Consider the following 24621-nt stretch of genomic DNA (forward strand, 5'->3'; position numbering starts at 1 on the left):
TATTCAATTTCCTCGTGTCCTCTTAAATGATTTTAGTAAATGGGCACCAGGGCAATATTTCAAAAGCAGTAATTCATTGAATGCCCATTCCTCCTTTTACTGCAGAATAGATTATATTTAAGTCAAGATTAATGGGTAGATTTTGATGTTAAAGTCCAGTCTCTAACCCTATCATTCCCTGGAGGCATATAGTGCATTAGTTTAAGCCAATATACTGTTTATCATAGATTCTATGGCACAGTCTTAAATGACAGCTTGCTGTACTTTGTAACTACTTACTGTGATAATAAATCACTTTTTTTTTTACTCCTGATAATTTTAGCATTTAAACAAAATCTTAATTAAGTTAGTGCACATTTAGGTAGAGATAACACTTAAGTAATTGTACACTGTAAAATTTCACTTATTTAGTGACTGTTTTTCCTTTTTTGCAATCTTCTAACAGATCCCAAGTTTAGTATTTATTTAGTTCAAACATATACCTTCATTTCCTCAACTTTAACGTACTGACATTTTTGTTCCTAAAGGGAACAACACAATGGCGATTGTTTCTAGTTTCCCCTCCACGTTTCTTACACTCTTGCTCCAATACTAGTGATTCTGAAGCAGTTCTCTCCTGTCTGTGAAAGGCTCATTAATACTTAATGACAATATTTTCAAGAAGATCTCATCAAAAATGAACGTCCATAATGTTAATTTCCTTAAATTTGAAATCCAGTAACTTTTTCTTTTAGATGTTTTGCTTCATACAAATATAATGAAAGCAAAATCGATACACATATTTAATAATCATGTTAGTGCTTTTAGAAACCAGTGGTCATTGGATTATTTAATCAGGAAGTATTTTTAGAACCTTTTGGTAGGTTTTAATTTTTAATGCTATTTATTTAAGATTAATATAATATTTTTAATGTATTTACTTCAACTTTGGTAGAATTGGGCTTTTATCAACTTTTCACTTAATGTTTTCATTTAGTAATTGACTGATTTAGGAGCAATTATATATGGTTCAAATTTTATTCAACTCCAGCTTCCAATAATGGGACTATCCTCACACTGCCTTAGCACCTGTTATGGATTTTGAGTCATCTGGCAGCCCATGGGACTTAGATAAAGAAGTACCAGGTGTCCTGCCTGTCTCCTAATTGAGACGCAGTGAAAACAATATAGACTTGGCAGTATGGTTAAAAAGGATGGATTAAAGCCCAGCTTTGTCTACTCTGACAAATCACAGCTTCTCCTTCATGGTGTAGATAGTATCAACTACTAAAGAATTTCATTAATAAAATAAGGCATCATAAAAATTACACACAATAATTTTGCATAACCTGTTGCAGACTTTCAGGAGCCTTTCTATTAACATGGTACAAATATACACCATACCAAGATTCATGCTATTTAGGGGAATTTTATTTTTATTGCATGTGAACTAGACATTGTGTTTCTTGAAGAAATTAGCTACTAGAGGAAAGAAATGTGAGTATTAATTTACCAAGGATAGCAATACATTTACTTGGATCTTACAAATGAGTAATGCACGTTAGTCCATGGGATACTTAATTGCTCTGTACATTTCAGCAAAGTTTGTCACTTTACAATAGCAGCCATGAAATCCTTGAGATGTATTTGTAAAGTATTTCTGCCCATGTTCTATATCTCAATAAAATTCCTGTTTTTTTAAATTGTTTTTTCAAGACCCTGTGTAATGATACTGCCTCAGAATGTTTGAAGATATTTCAAGGCCTTTTAACTAAAAAGCCAAATGTATTTTAGTTTGTTTCTTTTCTCATTTTTATTTTAGAGTACACCAAGGATTTTTACTATACCATATGTGATATTTTAGTATATAAATAAGCATTTTCCAAAAGCTACACATCTTAGAATTTAAACTAATATTCATTGCATTGGCCATATGTGAGCTAACTAAAATACCTCTTACATCTTTTTCTTTTTCTTCATACAAAACCCAGGTTACTAATAAGATGGGTGTAGAAAGAGCACTGGACTATTGAGTGATCGTGAATCTAGCCCCAACTCTACCGGCGAACAGCTCTGTTTTCCCAAGCAAATCTCTAGTTGTATTTTCCATCGAGGCAAGGCTTATTGCTAAACATTTTGCTGATTTTGCTAAGTTTCCCAAAAGTAATGTTCAGAGATAATTACTTGTCCTTCCTCTCGTTCAAACTGTCCTAAAATATTCTCAGTAACTGATGACTGGAGATAAATCTTCTTAAGATGGTCTTTTGAAAAACCTGATTATTTAAATTTCTAAGTATTATTTTTCAAGGATATGATTACCTCTATTCTTATGGTGTCCAGAGCAGTTTTGGAAATCTTTCTAAAATGGTTTTGAAATTACCCTCCATTTGATTTTTCCTATAGACATTTTCACAAAGTTTTTTCCCTTTTCTCTATAGATGGCCATTCAAATGAATTAGCTTAACTAAATTGGTTACCTCATACCATTGTTGAATTTAGGAAAAGTATTTAAATATTTTTAAAATTCAAAACAATTGTCACAGCCAGTGGGGCAAAATGTTTATTTCAGTCCTAACTCTAGCATGCTGTAATTACTTTCAACATTTATAGAATGTGTTTCTTTAGGCAATGATTATGTTTTTTGACAAGTTATCAGTTCTCATTTCTTTAATATTAGACCTTACCTGTGTGCTTTATTCACTTTTTTAATATACATTGTGCTTTATTCACTTTTCTTCTTTCAAAGGAGGTCAGCAAGATCAAAGATAGGAGGTGAAACCGAACTCTTTCTCACGAGATTTAAACTCTATATCCAATCCTAGGAAAGTCCCCAACTGCATTTGCCCCAAAGGAGTTTGCCTCTGGCGAGCCAGATTAGGGTTAGAGAAAGGGGGCTGTCTGTTTACCAATCTCTAGTTCGTCACTCTGAGTAACACCGGGCCCTGCGTTGAGTTTATAGAGATGTATTATATAAAGAGAAGAAGACATGGCCTCTGCTCCCATGACATAGTCTCCCCAGTAGTTTAATCGATCAACAAGCATGAGGAAAGAGGCACATTTGGTGTTTAACAACTGCCTCTCAAAAACATGGGAGGCTCCAGTTTGTGGCTTTTGTCAAGTTCTGTGAGGTGAAAACTCCCACCATAGCCAATTTCAGCCTACCAGCCACCTTACAGACTTTGTGAATATTGTTAGTAGTACTCTCCAAATTCTTTTTACTTCACTAGGCGAAACTCTCCCTCTTCTACAATTACTGTTAATGGAATCTCCATACAAAATCAGGGGATGAAATTCCTAAGTGCTGAAACTGCAAAGAAGCCACAGAAATATGAGTGCAGGCAATGCTTACTAAAATAAATTATGAATTTCAGAATGGGGCTTAAATTCCTGAGGCTATGATATTAAGCACATATCTAAACACCTCATACTTTGCCTTTACTTAAAAAGGAGACAATAGGTTTTTTTCTTTTTTAGGAAAGGAAACATTAAACCTCAATTTAAGAGGAAATTAGTTAATATGTCTTTGAAGTCTCCTTACAATTACATTTTCACAGCTCCTTTTTGTTAAAAAATTACACTTTCATTCTTCATGTGTACAACATAGATACGTGCATGTATACGTATACGTATATACAGATTTCCATTTCTTTGAGGCTAGTAATAAATTACTTTTTTCTTCACATTTTTATTTAAATTACAGTTGACATACAATATGCACATTAGATTGAGGTGTACAACACAGTAATTAGACATTTGTATACATTACAAAGTGATTTACCCCAATGTTACCCCAATATTACGACATTATTTGCAGTGTTCCCTGCGCTGTTCTTTACATTCCTGTTTGGATAACTAAAAGTTTGTACGTCTCAATCCCTTCCCCTTTTTCTCCCAACGCCCGCCCATTTGGCAACCATCAATTTCTTCTCTGTACCTTTTAAGTTTGTTTTCATTTTTGTTTTGTTTTTAAGATGCCACATATAAGTGAAATCCTGTGGTATTTGCCTTTCTCTCTGTGATGTATCTCACTTAGCATAATACCCTCTAGGTCCATTCATGTTGTTGCACATGGCAAGATTTCATTCTTTTTATTTTAAGTATATTTTATTGGTTATTACAGTTGTCCCAATTTTTCCCCGCTTTATCCCCCTCTACCTTTCATCCCCCCACCTTCCACGGTCCTGTCCCTCCCCCTGCCCTGCCCCTTGGTTCATGTCCATGTGTTGTACATATAAGTTATTTGGCTTCTCCATATCCTCTACTATTCTTAACCTCCCCCAGTCTATTTTGTACATACCAACTATGCTTCTTATTCACAGTATCTATTTCCCCCATTCTCCTCTCCCCTCCCCCTCCCTACTGATAACCCTCTATGTGATCTCCATTTCTGTGATTCTGTTGATGTTCTAGTTGTTTGTTTAGTTTGTTTTTGTATTTTAGTTTCAGTTGTTGATAGTTGTGAGTTAGTTGTTACTTTACTGTTCATATTTTTTATCATCCTTTTACTTAGATAAGTCCTTTTAACATTTCATATAATAAGGGCTTGGTGATGGTGAACTCCTTTAACTTGATCTTATCTGGGAAGCACTTTATCTGCCCTTCCATTCTAAATGATACCTTTGCTGGATACAGTAATCTTGGATGTAAGTCCTTGCCTTTCATGACTTGGAATACTTCTTTCCAGCCGCTTCTTGCCTGTAAGGTCTCTTTGGAGAAATCAGCTGCCAGTCTTATGGGAACTCCTTTGTAGGTAACTGTCTCCTTTTCTCTTGCTGCTTTTAAGATTTTCTCCTTATCTTTAATCTTGGGTAATGTAATTATGATGCGCCTTGGTGTGTTCCTGCTTGGGTCCAACTTCTTTGGAACTCTGAGCTTCCTGGACTTCCTGGAAGTCTGTTTCCTTTGCCAGATTGGGGAAGTTCTCGTTCATTATTTGTTCAAATTATTTTTCCGTTTCTTGCTCTTCTTCTTCTGGTGGTACTATGATTCAGATGTTGGAGTACTTAATGTTGTCCCGAAGTACTTAAAGGTTCCAAAGCCTATCCTCATTGTTTTGAATTCTTGTTTCTTCATTCTGTTCCAGTTGGATGTTTATTTCTTCCTTTTGTTCCAAATTGTTGATTTCAGTCCCAGTTTCCTTCCCTTCACTGTTGGTCCCCTGTATATTTTCCTTTATTTCATTCTGTATAGCTTTTATTTCTTCCTTCATTTTGTGACCAAGCTCAATCAATTCTGTGAAAATCCTGATTACCAGTGTTTTGAACTCTGTATCTAGTAGGTTGTCTGTCTCCTCATCGCTTAGTTTTTTCCTGGAGTTTTGATCTGTTCTTTCATTTGGGCCATATTTCTTTGTCTCAGCAAGCCTATTACATCATAAGGGTCAGAGCCTTAGGTATTCATCAAGACAGGGAAACCCACTTCACTGCCTTGTGGAGCTGTATGTGGGTGAGGGGTTGGGGAACAATGCCGCTTGCTCATTTGCTCAGCTCTCACCCCTCACTTTCTGTCTCTTCCCTCACTTCCCACAGGCAAATTGGGCCTTTCTGGTGTGATTCCCCAGGTGAGTGGGCTTGTGTATGTTCTAGGACCCTGTGGGTCTCTCCAACAGACTCTCCTACAAGGCTGGGAGTTTCTCCCGTCACTGAAACCCCCACAGATTTTTACAGCCAGAGGTTTGAAGCTTTATTTCCCCATGCTGGAACCCTAGGTTTCACAGTCTGTCTCACTCCCCCATTGTTTCTCCACACGTGAATGTGGGAAGTTCTGTTCACCAGCCACCACCTCGCCTGCCCAATCCACCACATTGCCACATGTCCTCTGCACCATAGCTTCCTGTCTCCGTCCCTCCTACCAGTCTGAATGAATGTTTCTTGTTTAACTCCTTTGTTGTCAGACTTCCAAGTGGTTTGATTTTCTTTAAGTTCTGGTTGTTTTTTTGTTTTTATATTAGTTGTTCTCTTTCTTTTGGTTGTGGGAGGAAGCAAAACTTTTCTACCTATGCCTCCATGTTGGCTGGAATCCAGATTTCATTCTTTTTTCTGGCTAAGTCATATTCCCTTGTATTTATGTAATACATCTTTATCAATTCATTATAAATGAACACTTAGGTTGCTTATATTTCTTAGTTATTGTAAGTAATGCTATAATGAACACAGGAGTGCAAGGAATTTTTTGAATTAGTATTTTGGATCTTCAAATAATTACCCAGAAGTTTAATTACTGGGTCATATGGTAGTTCTATTTTTAATTTTTTAAGGAACCTCCATAATGTTTTCACTAGTGGCTGCACCTTTTTCCAATCCTACAACAGTGTGTGAGGGTTCCCTTTTCTTCAACAACTTGTTGGGTGGTTGGTGTTCTGACAGGTATGAAGGTGATATCTGACTGTGGTTTCAGTATGCATTTCCCTTATGATTAGTAATGTTTTGTTTCCCTTGACCAAGGAGACATATCCCAAAACATATTACTAAGAGTGGTGTCAAAAAGTTTACTGCCTATTTTCTTAAAGTTTAATGCTTTCAGATCTTCCATCTGTCTTTAATCCATTTTGAGTTCATTTGTGTATGTGGTGTAAGAAAGTGGTACACTTTCATTTTTTGCATGTACCTGTCAATTTTCCCAACACCATTTGTTTAACAGGCTGTCTTTATCCTATTGTGAATTCTTGTCCTCTTTGTCATAGATTAATTGACCATATAGGCATAGATTTATTTCTTGGCTTTCTATTCTATTTCATTGGTCTGTGTGTCTGTTTTCATGCCAGTTTTCGTGCCTTGCTGTTTTGATTAGTACCTTGTAGTATAGTTTGATATAGGGTAGCTTGGTACCTCCAACAGTGTTGTTCTTTCACAAAACCACTTTGGCTATCCGGGGTCTTTTATGGCTCTGTTGAATATATAAATTTTAGGATTGTTTGTTCTAGTTCTGTGCAAAGGGCCACTGGTAGTTTGGTAGGGATTGCACTGAATCTGTAGGTTACTTTGGGTAGTATGGACATTTTAACACTGTTAATTCCTTCTATCCATAACCATGTTATATCCTTCCATTTATTTGTATCTTTAGTTTCTTTCATCAGTGTCTTACAATTTCCTAAGTACAGGTCTTTTATCTCCTTGGTCAAATATATTCCTAGTTATGTTATTTTATTTGATGCAATTTTAAATGCAATTGTTTCTCATTTCATTAGTGGTGTATAAAAATGCATCTAATTTCTGGAGGTTTATTTAGTATCCTGCTACTTTACTGAATTTATCTATCAGTTCCAGTAGTTTTTTGGTAGAATATCTAGGTTATCTATTATAGTATCATGTCATCTGTAAACAATGACAGTTTTACATCTTCCTTTCAAATTTGGGTGCTTTTTACTTTGTTTTGTTGTCTGATTGCTATGACTACGACTTCCAATACTGTGGTGAATAAAGGTGGTGAAAGTGGGTATCCTTGTCTTGCTCCCGATCTTAAGGAGAACTCTTGTAGCTTTTCCCTTTGAATATGATGTTAGCTGTGAATTTGTCATATGTGGCCTTTATTATGTTCAAGTATGTTCCCTGTATTCTCACTTTGCTGAGGGTTTTTACCATAAATAGATGCTGGATTTTGTCAAATGCTTTTTCTGCCTCTATTGATAGGATTATATGATTTTTATTTATTTTGTTTATGTGATGTATCACATTAATTGATTTGCAACCTTGCATCCCAGGAATAAATTCTACTTGTCCGTGGTGTATTATATTTTTAATGTATTGCTGAATTCATTTTTTTAGTATTTTGTTGAGGATTTTTGCATCTATGTTTATCAGAAATAATGACCTATGATTTTTTTTTTTTTGCAGTATCTTTGTCTAGTTTTGGAATCAGCATAAAGCTGGCCTCATAAAATCAGTTTGGGTACCTTCCCTTTTCTTGAATTTTTTGCAATAGTTTGAGAAGGGTTGGTGTTAATTCTTTTTTGACTATTTGGTAACATTCATTCGTGAAGCCATCAATCCAATCCAGGGCTTTTGTTTGTTGGGAGTTTTTAGATTACTGATTCAATTTCTTTGGTAGTACTCAATCTGCTCAGATTTTTTGTTTCTTCTTGATTCAGTCTTGGAAGATTGCATGTTTCTTGGAATTTATTTTTTCCCACATTGTCCAATTTGTTGGCATATAATTATTTGTAGTATTTTCATATAATCCTTTGTAGTTCTGTGGTGTCAGTTGTCACTTCTCTTTTATTTCAGATTTTATTTGAGCCCTCTCTCATTTCCTTGATGAGTCTGGTCAAAGGTTTATCTGTTTTGTTTATATTTTTAAGTGAAACTACTCTTGATTTTATTGATCTTTTTAATTTTTTTAGACTCTTACTTATTTCTCCTCAGGTCTTTGTTACTTGCTCCCTCCTACTCAATTTGGGCTTTGTTCTTCTTTTTCTATTAGGCCTAATTTAGTCTGTTTATTTGAGATTTTTCTTGTTCCTTGAGTTAGGCTTATATTGCTGTAAATTTTCCTGTAGGAAATGCGTTGGCCATGCCCCACACATTTTCAGTCATTCAGTTTTCATTTTCATTTGTCTCAAGGATCATTTGATTTGTTCCTTGATCTCGTTGTTAACTTACTTCTTGTTTAGTAGCATGTTATTTAACCTCCATATGTTTGTGTGCTTTTGTTTGTTGCTTCTAATTGGTTTCTGCTTTCATTCCATTGTGGTCCAAAAGAATGCTTGATATGATTTCAATCTTCTTAGAATTATTGAGACTTGTTTTGTGGCCTAACAGTTGGTATGTCCTGAAAAATGTTTCCTGTGTACTTGAAAAGAATGTATGCATTCTTCTTCTTGTGGTGAAATGTTCTAAAATTATCCATTAAGTCTGTCTGGTCTAACCTGTCATTTAACGTCACTGTTTCCTTGTTGATTATCTGTATATTTCTATCGATGTCAATTGTGTGTTAAAATCAGCTGCTGTGACCATATTACTGTCTATCTTTCCCTTTATGTCTGTCAATATTTACTTTTATACATTTAGGTTAGTTTTTTATGAGAGATTCGTCCTCCTGTGGATTGATCCCTTTATCAATATTAAATGCCCTTCTTTGTCTCTTGTTACAGCCCTTGTTTTAAAGTCTATTTGCATTTTGTCTGATATAAGTCTTGCTACCCCGCCTTTTTTTTTGTTTCCATTTCCATGAAATATCTTTTTCCATCCCTTTACTTTCCTCAGTCTGTGTGTGTTTCCATTTGAAGTGGGTCTCTTTTAGGCAGCATATGAACAGGTCTTGGTTTTTTATTCATGCAGCCACCCTGTGTCTTTTGATTTAAGATTTAGTCCATTTACATTTAAAGTAATTATTGATTAGGTATGTAATTGTTGCCATTTTATTATTTTCTGATTCTTTTTTAAATTATTTGGGTTTTTTTTTTCATTCCCTGTATCTCTTCTCTTATATGTTGATGCTATTCTATAGTGTCATGTTTGGATTCCTTTCTCATTGTTTCTTGTATATATCTTGTAGATTTGGGGTTTGTGGTTACCATGTGCTTCATATATACCAAGCTATGTGTATAGCAGTCTATTTTAAGTTGATGATTGCTTAAGTTTGAACACATTCTGAACTCATTACCGTTTTTACTCACCCTGTCCACATTTATGTTTTTGTCATTATTTTTTACTTTCATTGTGTGTTTGTGTGTCCTTTAATTTACTGTTGTAATCCTACTTTTGCTTTTTAACCTTTATACTAGCTTTAGAGTTGGTTGATCCACTGCTTTTTCTGTGTTTGCCTTTGTCAGAGAGGATATTTTTTTTCCTTTATTTTCTTATGTATGTATTTGACCTTTTTTTTCTATTTTACTTTAAAAATCCCATTAACTTTTGTTGTAATGCTGGCTTAGTGGTAAACTCCTCACTTTTTGGTTTTTTGGGGGTTTTGTTTTGTTTTTGTTTTGTTTTGGTCTGGGGAACCTCTCATTTCTTCAATTCTAGTGATAGCTTTGCTAGGTAGAGTAATCTTGGTTGTAGGTCCTTGCTTTTCATCACTTTGCATATTTCTTGCCACGCCCTTCTGGCCTGCATAGCTTCTGTTGAAAAATCAGCTTATCGTCCTGGCTGGTGTGCCTCAGTGGATTGCAAACCAAAGGGTCACCAGTTTGATTCCCAGTCAGCATGCATGCCCAGGTTGTAGGCCAGGCCCCCTGTAGGGGAGTGTGTTAGTGGCAACCACACATTGATGTTTCTCTCCCTCTCTTTTTCTCTTCCTTACCCCCTCTCTAAAAATAAATAAATAAAATGTTTGTTGTTTTTTAAAGAAAAATCAGTTTATAGTCTTATGGGAGCTCCCTTGTATGGAACTAAATGCTCTTTTCTTGATTCTTGATGTTTTAAGGTTGTCTCTTTGTCTTTACTGTTGGCATTTTAATTATGATGTGCCTCGGTATGGTCATCTTTGGGTTCATCTTGTTTGGAACTTCTGTACTTCCTGGAATTGTATGTCTATTTCCTTCACCCCATTAGGAAGGTGTTAGTCATTGTATCTTCATATAGGTACTTAACCCCTTGTTCGCTCCTTCTGCTACCTCCATGATGCGAATGATTTTACGCTTGATGTTGCCCCAGAGGTCCCTCAGACTATTCTCTTTTCTGTTCTAATTGTCATTGTTTTCCTCCACCAAGTTCATTGAGCATCCTGATAACCAGTGTTTTGAACTCTGTATCTGACAGATTGCTTGTCTCCATTTTGTTGAGTTCTTTTTCTGGAGATTTTTCCTGTTCTTTCATATGGGACATGTTCCTTTGCATCCTCATTTTATCTAACTCCCTGTGTTTGTTTCTGTGTATTAGGTAGATCTGCTATAGCTCCCTGTCTTGGCAGAGTGGTGTGCTGTGAGGCTCAGTGGTGCAATTTTCTTGTTCACCTGAGCCAGGAACTCCAGGAGTGTCCCTTGTGGGGGTTGTGTGTGCCCTCTTGTTGTTGTGCCTTGATTGCTTTTGGCAAATCTGTGGGTGGGATTGACCCTCAGTCTGACAGGCTGTGAGGGCTGGCAGTGACTACTGTGGACAAGCTGCTGTGTGAGAGCCGACCCCATGGAGCAGGAGTTGCTTTAGTGGTGGTCTCTGGTACCATTGAGCCTGCCCTTTGGGTATGTTGTTTGTTAGTGGAACTTGTTGCGTGGTACTCTGTTGTGGTCTGAAGCCGTCCACCAAGTGTATTGGTTCTGGAGGACCTTGGGAAGGGCTCTGGGTCAGGCCAAGTTCAGCTGATGTTTGTGCTCAGCTTGGGGCCATGTAGTGGGAACTACTAAATTGATCTGCAGTTAGTTAACCACTTGTGCTGGGCTTGGAGATGCTTGGGAGAGGCTGTGCTGCAAACCAAGGCCGGATGCCACTAGGGCCAGGCTTGGGATCCTTTGGTGGGCACCACAATGTGAGCTGAGGCCAGCTACCTCTTGTGCTAGAACCCACTTAGTTCAAGCTGTGTTCCAGACAGCACTGACTAAAGCTTGTGCCAGGCTTCAGACTACCTGCTAGAAGTTACAATGCAAGTTGAGACCAGTCACCACTTGTACCACGCTTACGGCTGTTTAGCAAGAGGTGCAGGGCAAGTTGAGGCCAACTGATACTTGTTTGGGTTTCATGGAATAACCCCTGGAAGCAGCTCTGGCAACTGGAGAGTAGGGGTAAGTGGAGTCTCAGGTAATCACCAGGGCGTGGCGAAGTGTTATTAGCCAGGTTACTTGGCACACACCTGCTCCTGAGGGATGGGTGTGGGGAAGTCGAACCCTCAACAAAGGAGCAATGGTGCTTGACAGCATTTTGTCCCTGGAGGGAACTCCCTGACCCCTACCCCTCCAGCCCTCAGGCTAGAGGCCAGAGCAAGCGAGTCTGTGATCGAATTCTTGTCTGGCTCCTTAAGGGAACACCTGTGACTCCAAAAGTCCTTTTATTCAGCTTCAGTCCTCAAAGCCAGATGTTATGTGAACTCCTCTTCTCAGCACTAGGCTGGTGAGCCAGGTGTAGGGCTAGGACCCTTCACTATTCAGGAGGGACCTCTGCATCCAAGATATCCATCCTGATTCTTAATCGCATGGGACCTGCTCTTTCTGTGTCTCCATCCCTCCTGCAAGTGTCATCGTGGCTGCTGCTTTCTATTTGGGGGTATGAGACTTCTATTCAGCTGGTCTTCAGGTGGTTCTCAGTTATGGTTGTTCTGTAATTTGGTTGTAATTTTGATGTGGTCCCGGAAGGAGGTGAGCACAGAGTTTATCTACTCTGCCATCTTAACTGGAAGTACTCACAAATTACATTTGAGCTAAATGTTTGCACAGCCTACAGGGCATGCCATGGGAATAGTGATTGCGAAACTGAAAGTTTTGCCTTTTCGGACAGTACAAACAGTTCGAAATTACATTGTATAATTAAGAAATTTACTGTGGAGAATGAAGGGTTATTGCTTCTTTAAAATGAAATCTGCCTTTTATCTGTTTTTCTATACATTAGTAAAATCAAAAAATGTGGTGCTATTTAACCTTCTACAGTATATTTTTCATATTGTCTTTTTTCTCATGGAAATCACTTTCCTCTCATCCAAATTAAGTCAAAAGTCCCTCTGTTCATACTATAAACAAGCAATAGTATCAAAGACGTCCATACACATCCATACAGATGTTTCTTAAACCGACACTGAAAACTGCCCTCGTGGAGACAGCACCTACTATTCACAAAGGCTTGACCCAAAGAACAAAATAAACTATTTTCACACAGATGTAGGGGGACTTGGGGTTGCCCTGTATCCATATCCTTTATCTTCAACATCCCTGTGACATAAATAGGGGCAGGGGGTGGTATTCCCATTTAACACACAGAGAAACTGTGGCACAGAGAACTCGTGCACATTTTTCCAGGACTGGACTGAAATTGAACCCCATCTTCTTGACAGCTCATCTTGACATAGTGACAGAGGGCCACAAGTAATTTTGTACATAAGTTTAAAATCAGTAGTCATTATTTAAAATGAATTGTAATGTTAACTTAATATTATGAAGCACAGGTTGGGTTTAAACTATTTATACTATAGAAAATGTTTGATTCCCTGTATTATTTTTAGAACAGTAGTATTCCTTCCCCCCTTTTCTGCTTTTTCAGAAAGTAGAAGGAAGGAGGATTAGTGGGTAATTATATTGCTGTGATTGCAGCACCTGTGTGTTATTTCTTTTGATTGGCTAGTTTTGTATTAAAGATTCCTACCAGCTAAAAGTCTCCCTCATCAAATGGCTTTTTATTAGCTAGTTCTGGCTTGGGTGGTTTTAAATTTACAATAAAAACCTTTTTAATTCAACTTAGACTTGTACTTTAAATTTTGCTCTGAATTTGTTAGTTTACCATTACCTTTTTATCATCTCACCCATGTCATTTTTTAAAATTTCAATGTCAACGGCAGCACACACTCACAGTAGGAATATAGCTTGAGCTGTCCTATTGTGGATAGCCCTCAAGTTTGTATATGCCACTTAATTTACAGGTACTAATATCTTTTCCCTAGAGAGCGACCTTTTAAGGACTAAGTGTCTAACTTTGTCTAAACTATTATAAGAGATAGAGGAATAAACACCTTGTTTGTGGACTTAGCACTGTGGTTCAAGTTCTCAGAGTTCATTAAATCTCCTTATTGCTGTGTGTTTTCCAAAGTAAAAAGAGGAAAAGATGTAACTACTATAGATTGGGTTGGTTTGTCTTGATCTTGTTGTTTATTTGGCCACATCAAACTTTGAAAATTATAAAGAATTTTTAGAAGGTGAGTTACTGTAGAATATAATTATGTACTAAAATAGCAGTGTTTTCCAAAGATAACCCCCCAAAAAGGAAACTTCAGATATTAGTGTTCCTGATTTGTTGTAAGTGCTGTAACTAAATTCATTTAAATTCAACCATTAATGATTGTTTCACTCTTTGAAAATTCTTTTAGAAAGCATCATTTTCACTAATGAAGATATTTTGTAATTTTAGTAAATATATCATGTGCTTTTATATAAACTGAATACATTGTACCTGGATAATTTTACTTTGTATAGCTTTTTACTAGGGTTTCTTCAGAATTTTATAAATCTCCTTCTTTTGTATAATGAAGTAGAATTACACTCCAAAATGAATTTTATCTAGATAGTCATTTCTTGCTTTAATAAATTTTACTACATTGGAAATATCCTCCCTGCTTTAGAAATATTAACATTTGCTTGCTTTCTGCTTAATTTTTGTGTAAACTCTAAATATAATAAGATAAAGTAAAATATTTCATTTATAGGCCTTCTGAAAGTAGAGCATTTTTAAAAGCAGGTAGGTGTCTCCACCCTACTTTCCATGAAGCATTTTACCCATTCAAGCAGACTTTTAAAAACAGCTTGTTTTGATAGCAGACTGTTCTCCTGTGGGCCTTCAGCCTTTGCTTCCTGGCAGCACCTTTGGTGCGAAAAGAGAGTGATCAATTGGGAGACTATCAGTGCCAGCATGCATAGAGTGATAAGTTAACACACCACTGGGAATTTCTAGGGCCCACCAAGATACTTCACTTCTAATGTGCTAACAAGCTCATTTTTCTACCTCTTGCCTCTTCAGTTATTTTTTTTCTCAGAAGAGCTTAGAAGTTGAGTGCATCAGGCATAATGAAAAGCTCTGTAGGAGGGAGAAGCAATAACCCCATTTTTCCCTTTTCAGCCAAATAGAAAATTAGTTTCTGGTAATACACAAAGGCCAGTATTTTTTGTACAAGGGGCACTGCTGTGAATCAAAGGACTCTATTAACTGCAGAAAATTCGGCAGCTGTGAATCTCCCCCAATGAAAAAAGTACTTTCCAACAAGTTGAGAGATATGTGGTATTATTTAGATTGAACCATCAGTTTCATCCTCTTCCATTTATAACCATATACCCTCTTTTAAAAGTGTGCTATATTTCTTTCCAATGGTAACACTCAAAAATGCCTATATGATTCTTCCATAAAATAATTACTTACCGCTGATCATTTTAATATAGCATCTTGTGCTGTTGCTGCCCATTTCAGAAGTAAAATTCTTTTGAAGTTCAACCTCAGTGTATAAAATGGAAAATAATGGATGGCAAGGAATTGGAATTCAGATTATTTCAATGCATAAAATAAATCATAATGCAAGAAGAGAGTACTCAAGCCAATTAGATGGCAAAAGATACCGCAATCTAAGTCAAGTGCCTATTTAATATAATCTTACCTTTACTCTTACGCTCTTTTATAAATGTAACTTGCTATGGTATCTCCCTTTGAATTAGCATTTTAAATTACCTTCCCCAACTTTTTTTCTTGGTCTTGGTTGTAGACTTGAGCTACAATTTCTAGAATTGTAGAACTACAATAATTGAATTGCAATTCTTTAAAAAAAAAAAAAGAAAAGAAAAAAATATTTTTGAGGAGAAAATACTTAAATGAGTTTTGGAAAATTAGTGAAAAACAACCAGCCAGTAGACAAATTTTTATTATTGTTTGTGCTTATTTAAATGTCTTATGTACAGCCTATCAACATAGCATAGTGAGTACAGGAGGAAAACTTTTTAAAGTTGTAGAAGAAAGGTTAACTGATTTCTCAGTTCAGGAACTATACGACATGAAGTCAGCGTGTGAGTTTTTCCTGATAATTGTATGTTGCTGCCTGCTGCTCTACATTTTGACAGCCATTTCCATAGTTGCTTTCGTGAACAACAGAAATATTCTCTCTCCTTCTCGCCCTCTCTGTGCTAACAGCACAATCAGGCCTGCTGAAACAGGAAGCCTGGAGTGGGTTGTTCAAAAGCAACAACACTTCAAGGCACTGGTTGCTTGTCAATAATATCAGAGAAGAAAATGTGGGGAAAGGGAAGTACAGTATTTTTCTGTCAGTGTCAGTGCCCTGTAGATGCTTTGTGAGACAGTATGTAGGAGTCCTGTGGTCTCTTTGCAAATATTCCTGCTTGTTTCAGTGTTGTAATTGACTAGGTAGTTTTTCCTGACATACAGATTCAACTATGCATTTATCTTAACCGCATGGAGTTATTCAAGGATTACAGCAACAGCAGTCTTCATTCAAAATGAGAACAATTGGGAAAATGCAGAGATTTTAGAAAACGAGGAAGATATGCAGGAATTTTTCACAATAAATCTTTACAAATGAGAAATACAGAATTTCAGACATAGTATTTTAAGCAGTATGATATTTACTTGTGGCTTTTCAGAGTAAATCTGCAGATCTGAAGCTGATTAAAAAGATAAGATGAGCCTAAGCTGACCTGATAGCAGTTGAATTCTTTCTCAAGTAAACTTAACTTTCTTTCTTGCAACAGTTTAGTATTTTAATTATTTTCTAATAAATGTCTCTCTGTTAAGCTGCCATTTATAGCGATATCCTAAAGTGTAAACTTACGTTTAAAACCATATTTTTAACTCCTTAAAAAGCCATACTTGTAATATATGCAAGAATAGTTAATGAGTAATTATTATATTTATCAAGAACTAAGAGCTTGGCAATCGCCATAGTCCTTTTGGATGAGATCTGTTCTTTTCCAATGTGAGCTGCATTTAACTTCATCCTTAACTGAAGGAAACCAGCTATGAGGAGAGAGCACGATACCTGCAAACAATTGTCCAGCACCATTTGGAACCAACGACATTTGAAGACTTTGCAGCGCAGGTCTTTTCTCCAGCTCCCTACCATCATTTACCATCTGATGCTGGTAAGATTAAAAGCAAGTATTAGTTACTTGTCATCATTTGAACTTGAAATGCAATACCCTTTTGTTCTAAAAACTCTTCAAATCATGGAAAACTTGCTTGAATAAAATTCCAGTTTCAACATTGAAATATAAATTTTTCATCATTATTTAATAGTTGAATCTGGCCTATAAATTTGACTTATAGTTTCTTTTACCTAAGTGGAATTCCTTTGAAAGTCAGTAGTCTTCACGGAAGTGCATGTACCACATGTTATTTGAGCTGATGGGCAGAGACCCCTGTGGAACCCTTACAGAAGGAAGTATCTGCACGAGAAACCCGAGTTGAGCATGCACTCTGTCAACTTTGCAGGATCAAATTTTATGGCCAAGAATATTGCCTTATCTCTAATTTTTCAAATAAAGTCAAACAGTCTAGATATATAAGTACTTTAAACTGAATTATGTTATAATATTTAAAGATTATAAGAGGGTACTGCATTTTTACTATTAACTAATTTTGAAGAAATCAGTAAGAAAATAAATGACTCATGGCCTTCCTATTCTGTAATACTTTGCACTCCTTATGATTGTTTCATTTATTTTATTTTCCCTCTTTAGATCATTAAATATCAGTTCTGTTTATCTGAAGGTAAGACAAAGTGTCAACCAAAACATTCTTTGTTCTTCCCCTATTTCCTTTGTTAAAAATTTAGCAAGCACTAAGCTTGTAACTCAGACAGTAAGCAAACTTAACACTGCCCTGGTTCATACTAAACATTTCAGAAGTTGTCACTAAGTTTTTTCCAGAATTATATTTACTAACCCAAGTCTGCATGAAACACTAACACTGGCTCTGGGATAAAAAGAACTAATGATAAAACCCTTGGTTGAAATTGGTTACACCTTGTTGTATTAACCTTCTTTGTTTCTCAGCATGAGAAAGTAGTGCTCCTGAACTGAAATGGTACGTCTTTGTATTTTATAATGTGTTGCGTTGTTATTGGCCATCTTAACTCATCAAACAGTTACCCTGCCGTGTGTCTTGCACCGTACTAGGCACCTGAAATGCAAAGATGACTATTCTGCCCTGGCCGGTGAGGCTTAGTTGGTTGGAGCATCGTCCTGTAACCAAACGGTTGAGGGTTTGATCCCTGGTCAGGGCACACCTAGGTTGCAGATTCAATCAATCCCCAGTCAGGGTGCATGAGATCCTCTCTCTGGGGGTGTGCTGGAGGCAACCAGTCAATGTTTCTCTGTCACATCGATGTTTCTCACATCAGTGTTTCTCTCTCTCCCTTTCTCTCTCTCTAAAAGCAATGAGAAAATGTCCTCGGATGAGGATTTGAAAAAAAAAGTGACTATTTTAATGGTGTTCAAAAGAAGCAGGAAAAGAGAATTTAATATACTCAAAGTTCATTATAGTAAGCCTTCAAATTCTCTTTATATTATATTTATATCAAATAAGTTTAAGAGGCACAGTACTCCTCTCGTCTAATTTATTGGAAAAAAATTACTGTAATTCTAAATTGAGGTTTAATTATTGAAATTAAAGCTTCCATTTCTGTCACCATGTAATCGGCCATTATAAAATAACTTTATCTAAAACGTAGAGCCCTTTTGATTGATATAAAAGAGTTAGCAGCGAGAGAATTATGTTAAGACTCGGTTGAACCTTTTGAAAGAGAGATTAAAAAGTGTAATATTCACTTCAATGGGTTGATACTATCTAAAATTACTCAGTTTGGCATAAAGACATGGTAAAAGACAGACAGTAGAAGTACATTAATGAATAATAAGGTAAAACTAGTTAAGTATACCTGCCATTTTTAATAAGAGAGTATCTGATAGACTACATTATTAAAATAGATATGAATAATACTTTTGTGTATCATGTAGTCGTTATAAATTTCACAACTGAAAAATATTGATAATAGGACCACATTCAGACTAAAGGGTGTCAGTTTTAACCTTGTGGCTGTTTACCAGCTGCAGTCCTTCATATTCCTCTCCTTAATGTTCCATTCATATTTGCATATTACCCTACATATCTTGCCAGATATGTAATATGGGAAGTAAGCAGTATTCTCACTTTCTGAGGCATTAAGTAAAGGATAACATAGCAACCAAGTCAAGGCTCTGTTGGCTTCATTTTTTAATTTTTTTAAAGATTTTATTTATTTTTAGAGAGATGGGAAGAGAGGGAGAGAAACATCAGTGTGTGGTTGCCTCCCACGTGCCCCTCCACCGGGGACCCCGCCCGCAACACAGACATGTGCCCTGACTGGGAATCGAACCACCGACCAACCCCTTGGTTCGCAGGCTGGCACTCAATCCACTGAGCCACACCAGCCAGGGCTTAACAGTTACCTAAATAGTAATGAAAATACACATTTTAACATAAAAATAATACCATGCTACAAATTATTTTCAGTTAATTTGGGGAGAGAAAGAGAGGGAGAGAACATTGATGTGAGAGAAAAACATCAGTTGTCTCTTGTACGTCCCTGACTGGGGTCCAAACCCACAGGCCAGCCATGCGCCCTGACTGGGAATGGAAATGGAACCAGCGACCCTTCCTTTTGCTAGATGACATCTGACCAACTGAGCCACACCAGTCAGGGCAATGTCCAGTTAATTTTTCAAAATTGTCTTTGCCTTTAGGAACTATTAGAAACAAACACTAATTTTTGAGAGTGTTTTTTTACCTGTAAATAAAATGGGTCCAGTATTACGAAATACATTTTTATACTTCCGTAGTTGTTAAAGATAGGAATTTTTAGCAGATTCCCAGTTCAAAACAATATAAAAATAGAACATTTACTTCTACAGTAACAAAAACAGTGTTATCTGAAGGACAATTGTTTTATTTTTTTTCTTTCATTCATCTCATTTTGATTTTCCTCTCCTTAACCATACGTCCATATGGAGCTCCCTTTAAAGCTATAAGTCAAAGCAGGACAGAGAAGGCATGAAATAAACCACATAACAGCAATGTGGACCTGACTTACGGTTTACAAAAATTACATAATAGTGCTAAGTTTTGGGGTTCATTCTTTTTAACAGATGATAAAATTTGCCACATTAAGGAAGTACATGTATAATTGCAAGTGAAATCAGTTTTAAGTTTTAAAGTAATGCCAATATGATAATCATATAAAGAATATAATCTTTCTAAACAATCTTATAATTCTACTCAGTGGTATAGTGTGGAAAAATACTATTTTTTTTAAGTTGACTAACTTGATTTAAGATTATCTAAAAACCCACTTTCTGGCTAACAGTAATGTAGCAACTGTGATGACATTGAAATCCAAAGAGGACTTTTATTTTTTAGATAATTTTTAGTGTTATTTAAATAGACACGAAAAACATTTTTGGTGTATCACAGTTGATCCATAAATTTCATAACCGTGTTTTCTCAAAATGGACTCTGTCTGCGGCAGTAGACTGATACTTAAGGGAAATTATTTTTATCCCTAAGGTCATTGAGGGGAGATAGGGAAGACCAACAAAGTGCGACACACAATAACTACATTAAAACGTTATTAGATTGTTCTTGTCCCTTATTTAAAAAAAAGTTACAGGAAAAAATTCCCTTTATCTTTGTCAGGCATGTGTGTGTGGAAAATATCAAAAGTTTTACAGTGACCTTTTTTAACTTTTTTTTGTATTCATGAATACCTCTCCTCTAAATCTAAACTTGAAAATGAAATCACTCCTCTTCTTGGCCAAATTACATTGAAGTTCAAAATCTAGATATTTTTCCCTAACAGCACATTGTCTTTTCAAATCATCTTTTTTTTTAAATAAAATAAATTACAGAATGCCAACAAGAAACAGGACTTTTTTGCTGAAAATGCACAGTAAATACCGTCTTTCTCAATTTCAACATTAAAAATAACACCCACTTTTTTTCCAATGTTGTCTTTTTTTAATATTATCAGACATAAAAATGTTTAATCTTTATTGTGTAGTATATGTAGAATTACCTCTAATATTATCTTACTTTGTTTGTGCTAGTAATTAACTCCCCTTGGATTTATTGTTTTTCTGCAAATTAGAATTTTTAGTACTTTAAAACTTGAAGGATTGCATGCTATTTGACTCTCTGTACATATGCATACACACACACACACACCTATACCTACACAGAACTGTGTAATTACCTTTAGAAAACGTATAGGTTCCTACTTAAATATTATAAAAATAAGTAATAAAATTCAAATATTTCTATGCCATCCAAAAAGGGGTCAATTTAGAGAAGAGTGATTATGAAGACTTAGACTAGCATCTAATCTTCATTCATTCTAACCGATGTTACTGTCACTCACAAAATCCGTATTGCCACAAGTCATGGGGCAGCATTCTGACGGTCAGGTCCATCTCTTTGAGTCTTTGGATGGAACGAATCATCAAAACTTAGCCATAGCTGTTGGTAACCTTTTTAGCTCAGTGTCCTTGAAATGTTATTTTAAACTTTTCTTTCCAGCCTCTGAAGTGATCTGAAAGAATATACTTTATAATAATGATTATAATTATTATTAATAATAATAATTATAATCCAAAATAATAATTGAGCCATTACTGAGTGCCAGGCACTGCATTAAGTATTATACATGCATTCTCTCATTTAATCTTCATGGTAATTCTGCAAGATTAAAAAAAAAATAGCTTCACCAGAGCCTGCCTTGAGAGTCCATGATCTCAACTATTATTTTTAAAGATTTTATTTATTTATATTTACAGAGAGGTGAAGGGAGGGGGAAAGATAGGGAGAGAAACATCAATGTGTGGTTGCATCTTGTGAGCCCCCTACTGGGGACCTGGCCTGCAACCCAGGCATGTGCCTTAACTGGGAATAGAACCTGTGAACCTTTGGTTCCCAGGCCGGCACTCAATCCACTGAGCCACACCAGCCAGGACCTCAACTATTATAATTACTCACTTTCTCTAAATATCTTCAACCTCTTCTTGCTGTTGAAAGAGAGAAGAGATAGAGAAGTTGCTCAATAACATGTCATATTTACCAATTAGAAATTGTTAGAGAATTTTATTTTGAAGGCTCTACTTTTCCACTCATTGAAAAGTCCTATTTCTTTCCTTGAGGTCGTCTTTTTTTTTTTAATAGTTTTAAGGTTACCATGGAGAAGTATGGGCCCTGGAATCAGACTGATCTGGACTAAACCCTAGCACTATTTATTATCTGCATGATCTCAAATAAATTAATCTGTCTTGAACCCAGTTTTCCCATTTGTAAGGAGATAAAATATGACAAGCTTAGGTGTTCTAAGTCTGCAATAATGGCACTTCTTGAATATCTTAAAATGAAACCACTTGTTTGCCTGTATTTCTGTATTATTTTATTGTAAATTATGTTATTTCCTTTATGACGACACTCCATGGTGCATCCATGCTAATCTTAATCACTTATCAAATCCTTTAACAATATTAAAGCAGTAAGATTATTTGGGTAATCTGCATCCTTTAATATAAGATTATATTTTGTTAGGAATATTAGCATAAGAGTAAATAAATTCCTTAATTTTCCCAAAACTGAACTTACCAGTATGTGCTGTTCTCCACATTTCAACAGTTATATTTTGTAAGTGGTCATTTTCTTCAAAAATATTTCAAACTGCTATCCCTTCTTTCTAATCCTCGTTTTTTCTGATTCAGTCTATGAATTTTCACTCTTACCTGTTTAGTAGCTTTATGACAGGGCTACACTCACTGTGTACCTGCTCTGTGCCAGGGTCTTTGCATCTGCAGTCATTCGTCCCTCACAACTTTGCAAAATAATTCGTGTTGTCTCCATTTTGCAAATAAGAAAACTGTCCCAAGTCAGTTTGCCCAAAATCCAACAGCTAGTAACCTGACAAACTTAACATTGAACCTAGGTCCGTCTAACCTGTGCACATGCTTTCTCACACTTCACGTTGCCTCTTAGTTCAGTATTAATTGGAATTGTTTTCAAAGTCACAGTATTTTTAAAGGCTATATTTACCCTATAACTATCACGGTTTCAAACTGGCCATACCTGTCAGCAAGCAGCACAAACAAAGCCACATTACGTATCAATTCATTGAGCTCCCTTTCATAATCTGTATAAATCCCCAAAGTCATATTTATCATGTTACTTGTAATAATAATTCATTGTAATCTATGCATAATATACGAATTGATTTATTATACCATCAAGATATGGGCACAGTCTGTAAGTAATGTACCAACGTTTATAACAAGTATGACATGCATAAACATAGGAATCCATAGACACTTTTTAAACTTTATAGTAAAGGATATATTAATAATAGAAATAAATTAACATTCTTCATGACTGAGTTGATATGAATTAGTACTTAGGCAGAATAGGATATGAAATGAAGTCTAGGTATCACTGTATTGTTTACATATAAAATCGAGCTCTCTCTACTCGCAGGTATTTACAGAGCTTGGGTATGCTGAGTATGTACCATAACTATTTGTTGGTACATGCGGAGGTACTCATATATGCCACACACACTAAAAAGCCTGCTTTGACGCAGTTTACTAAAGGGGCCTTCACTCTGATACATGGGAATTCCTGTTTTTGAGGAAAATATTCTTTGAATTTGGCATACGCTAAAGCAGTGTTCTCCTAAAACTTTCTGTGATGATGAAAATATTCTGTATCTTCACTGTGCAGTATGGTTTTTCACTAAACCACATGTGAACACTTGAAATGTGGCTTAGTGCACTAAAAAGCCAATTATTTTACTTAATTTTAATTTAATGTGGCAGCTGTGGCTAGCATGTTGGGTAGTATAGCTCTAGAGATTTATGACTGAGCGATTAGGATAACATGCCGCCATACAGTGACCACTTGGAAAGGTAGATGTTTATAGCATCTCTCATAGACTTTTTTTCTTTTCTTTTTCCCTATTTGAACTTGTAGTTGGTAAGTATAACATTTGAATTTACAAAGCAATATCCATTGTGAAACATCATCACCCTAACACGTTGCATGACCAATTGTATTTCATATTAAAAACCTGACTACTCTCTCCCTGCTCCTCAGTTAACACCTGTAAAATTCTGCGCTGTGTCTCTCATATCTGTTATCTATCTTCTCTTTTGTTTTCTCACTTCTGCTCGCTACTCCATTTCTTCATTTACAACAAAGAAAGAAATGCAGTGATAGTTCTCTTCCTCCCAAAACCTCCGCTAGAAAACATTGGCCACCTCAAGGTAAATAGCCATGGGAAGGCCTGTCATGATTGGCCGGGAAAAATACGCGTTACCAGAAAAGCATGAGCTACTGCTCTCCACCTTCCTTCTGCCATCCGTCTGCAGTGCTTTCCTAAAAGGGCCACGGATTCATATTCTCCCCTAGGCTTTCCAGTATGGGTCTGATGTCAACCAATTCAGATATTCGGGAAGAGCAAGGGTGAACAAAAATATATTTCTTCCTCCTTGTATTTTGAAGGCCAGTCATTTCAATTAGAAAAGAAAGAAGGTTGGAGAAGTTACTTTGAAAAGGTTAATAGACCTGGATTTTGAGTAATAAAATATTTTTTATTTGACAATGTATGTTTGCTTGTAAGTATAATTAGAACATTTGGCCTTAAAAACATTTTGAAGTATTCACCAAGACACATTCTTAATAATCAAAGGGATACTTCTCAATAGGACCTGTATCCCCTGTTGAATGGTCTTGTGTTTGTTAACAAATATTAATAACTTCAATTTAGACACAGAAGTTTTATTCTGTGGAAGTGCTAGTGTAATTGTTTCCGAGCTGGAAGTGCCAGTGAGGTGCCACATTGGCTAACGAACATGCCAGAGCCCTGCCTACGGAGTAGGGAGCTGTGTGGGGTCAAGCCTGCCGCCTGGACGCTGTGTGTGTCTGTCACACACAAAGAAGATTTTCTGGGTAACTGAGACCTAGAAAATGTGGAATAAAGTGCCTTAAAACATAC

General features: G+C 36.1%; 1 protein-coding gene across 7 annotated transcripts in view; it reads left to right on the top strand.

Moving 5' to 3' along the window:
- Window positions 1-24621, top strand: part of RALGAPA1 (Ral GTPase activating protein catalytic subunit alpha 1) — a 256935-nt gene that overhangs the window by 230026 nt on the left and 2288 nt on the right. For 4 of the 7 annotated variants that reach the window (XM_024551306.2, XM_024551310.2, XM_024551308.3 and 1 more), the window contains one exon: window positions 16560-16684. In XM_024551306.2, coding sequence (XP_024407074.2) covers window positions 16560-16684 — 125 coding nt within the window. Of the gene's footprint in view, window positions 1-16559; window positions 16685-17281; window positions 17313-23825; window positions 23891-24621 lie in introns of those variants that run through there. The other 3 variants (XM_071221932.1, XM_024551309.4, XM_071221931.1) reach the window with 3 other exon arrangements.

The sequence above is a fragment of the Desmodus rotundus genome, chromosome 7 (assembly GCF_022682495.2).
Source record: "Desmodus rotundus isolate HL8 chromosome 7, HLdesRot8A.1, whole genome shotgun sequence".
NCBI lineage: Eukaryota > Metazoa > Chordata > Mammalia > Chiroptera > Phyllostomidae > Desmodus > Desmodus rotundus.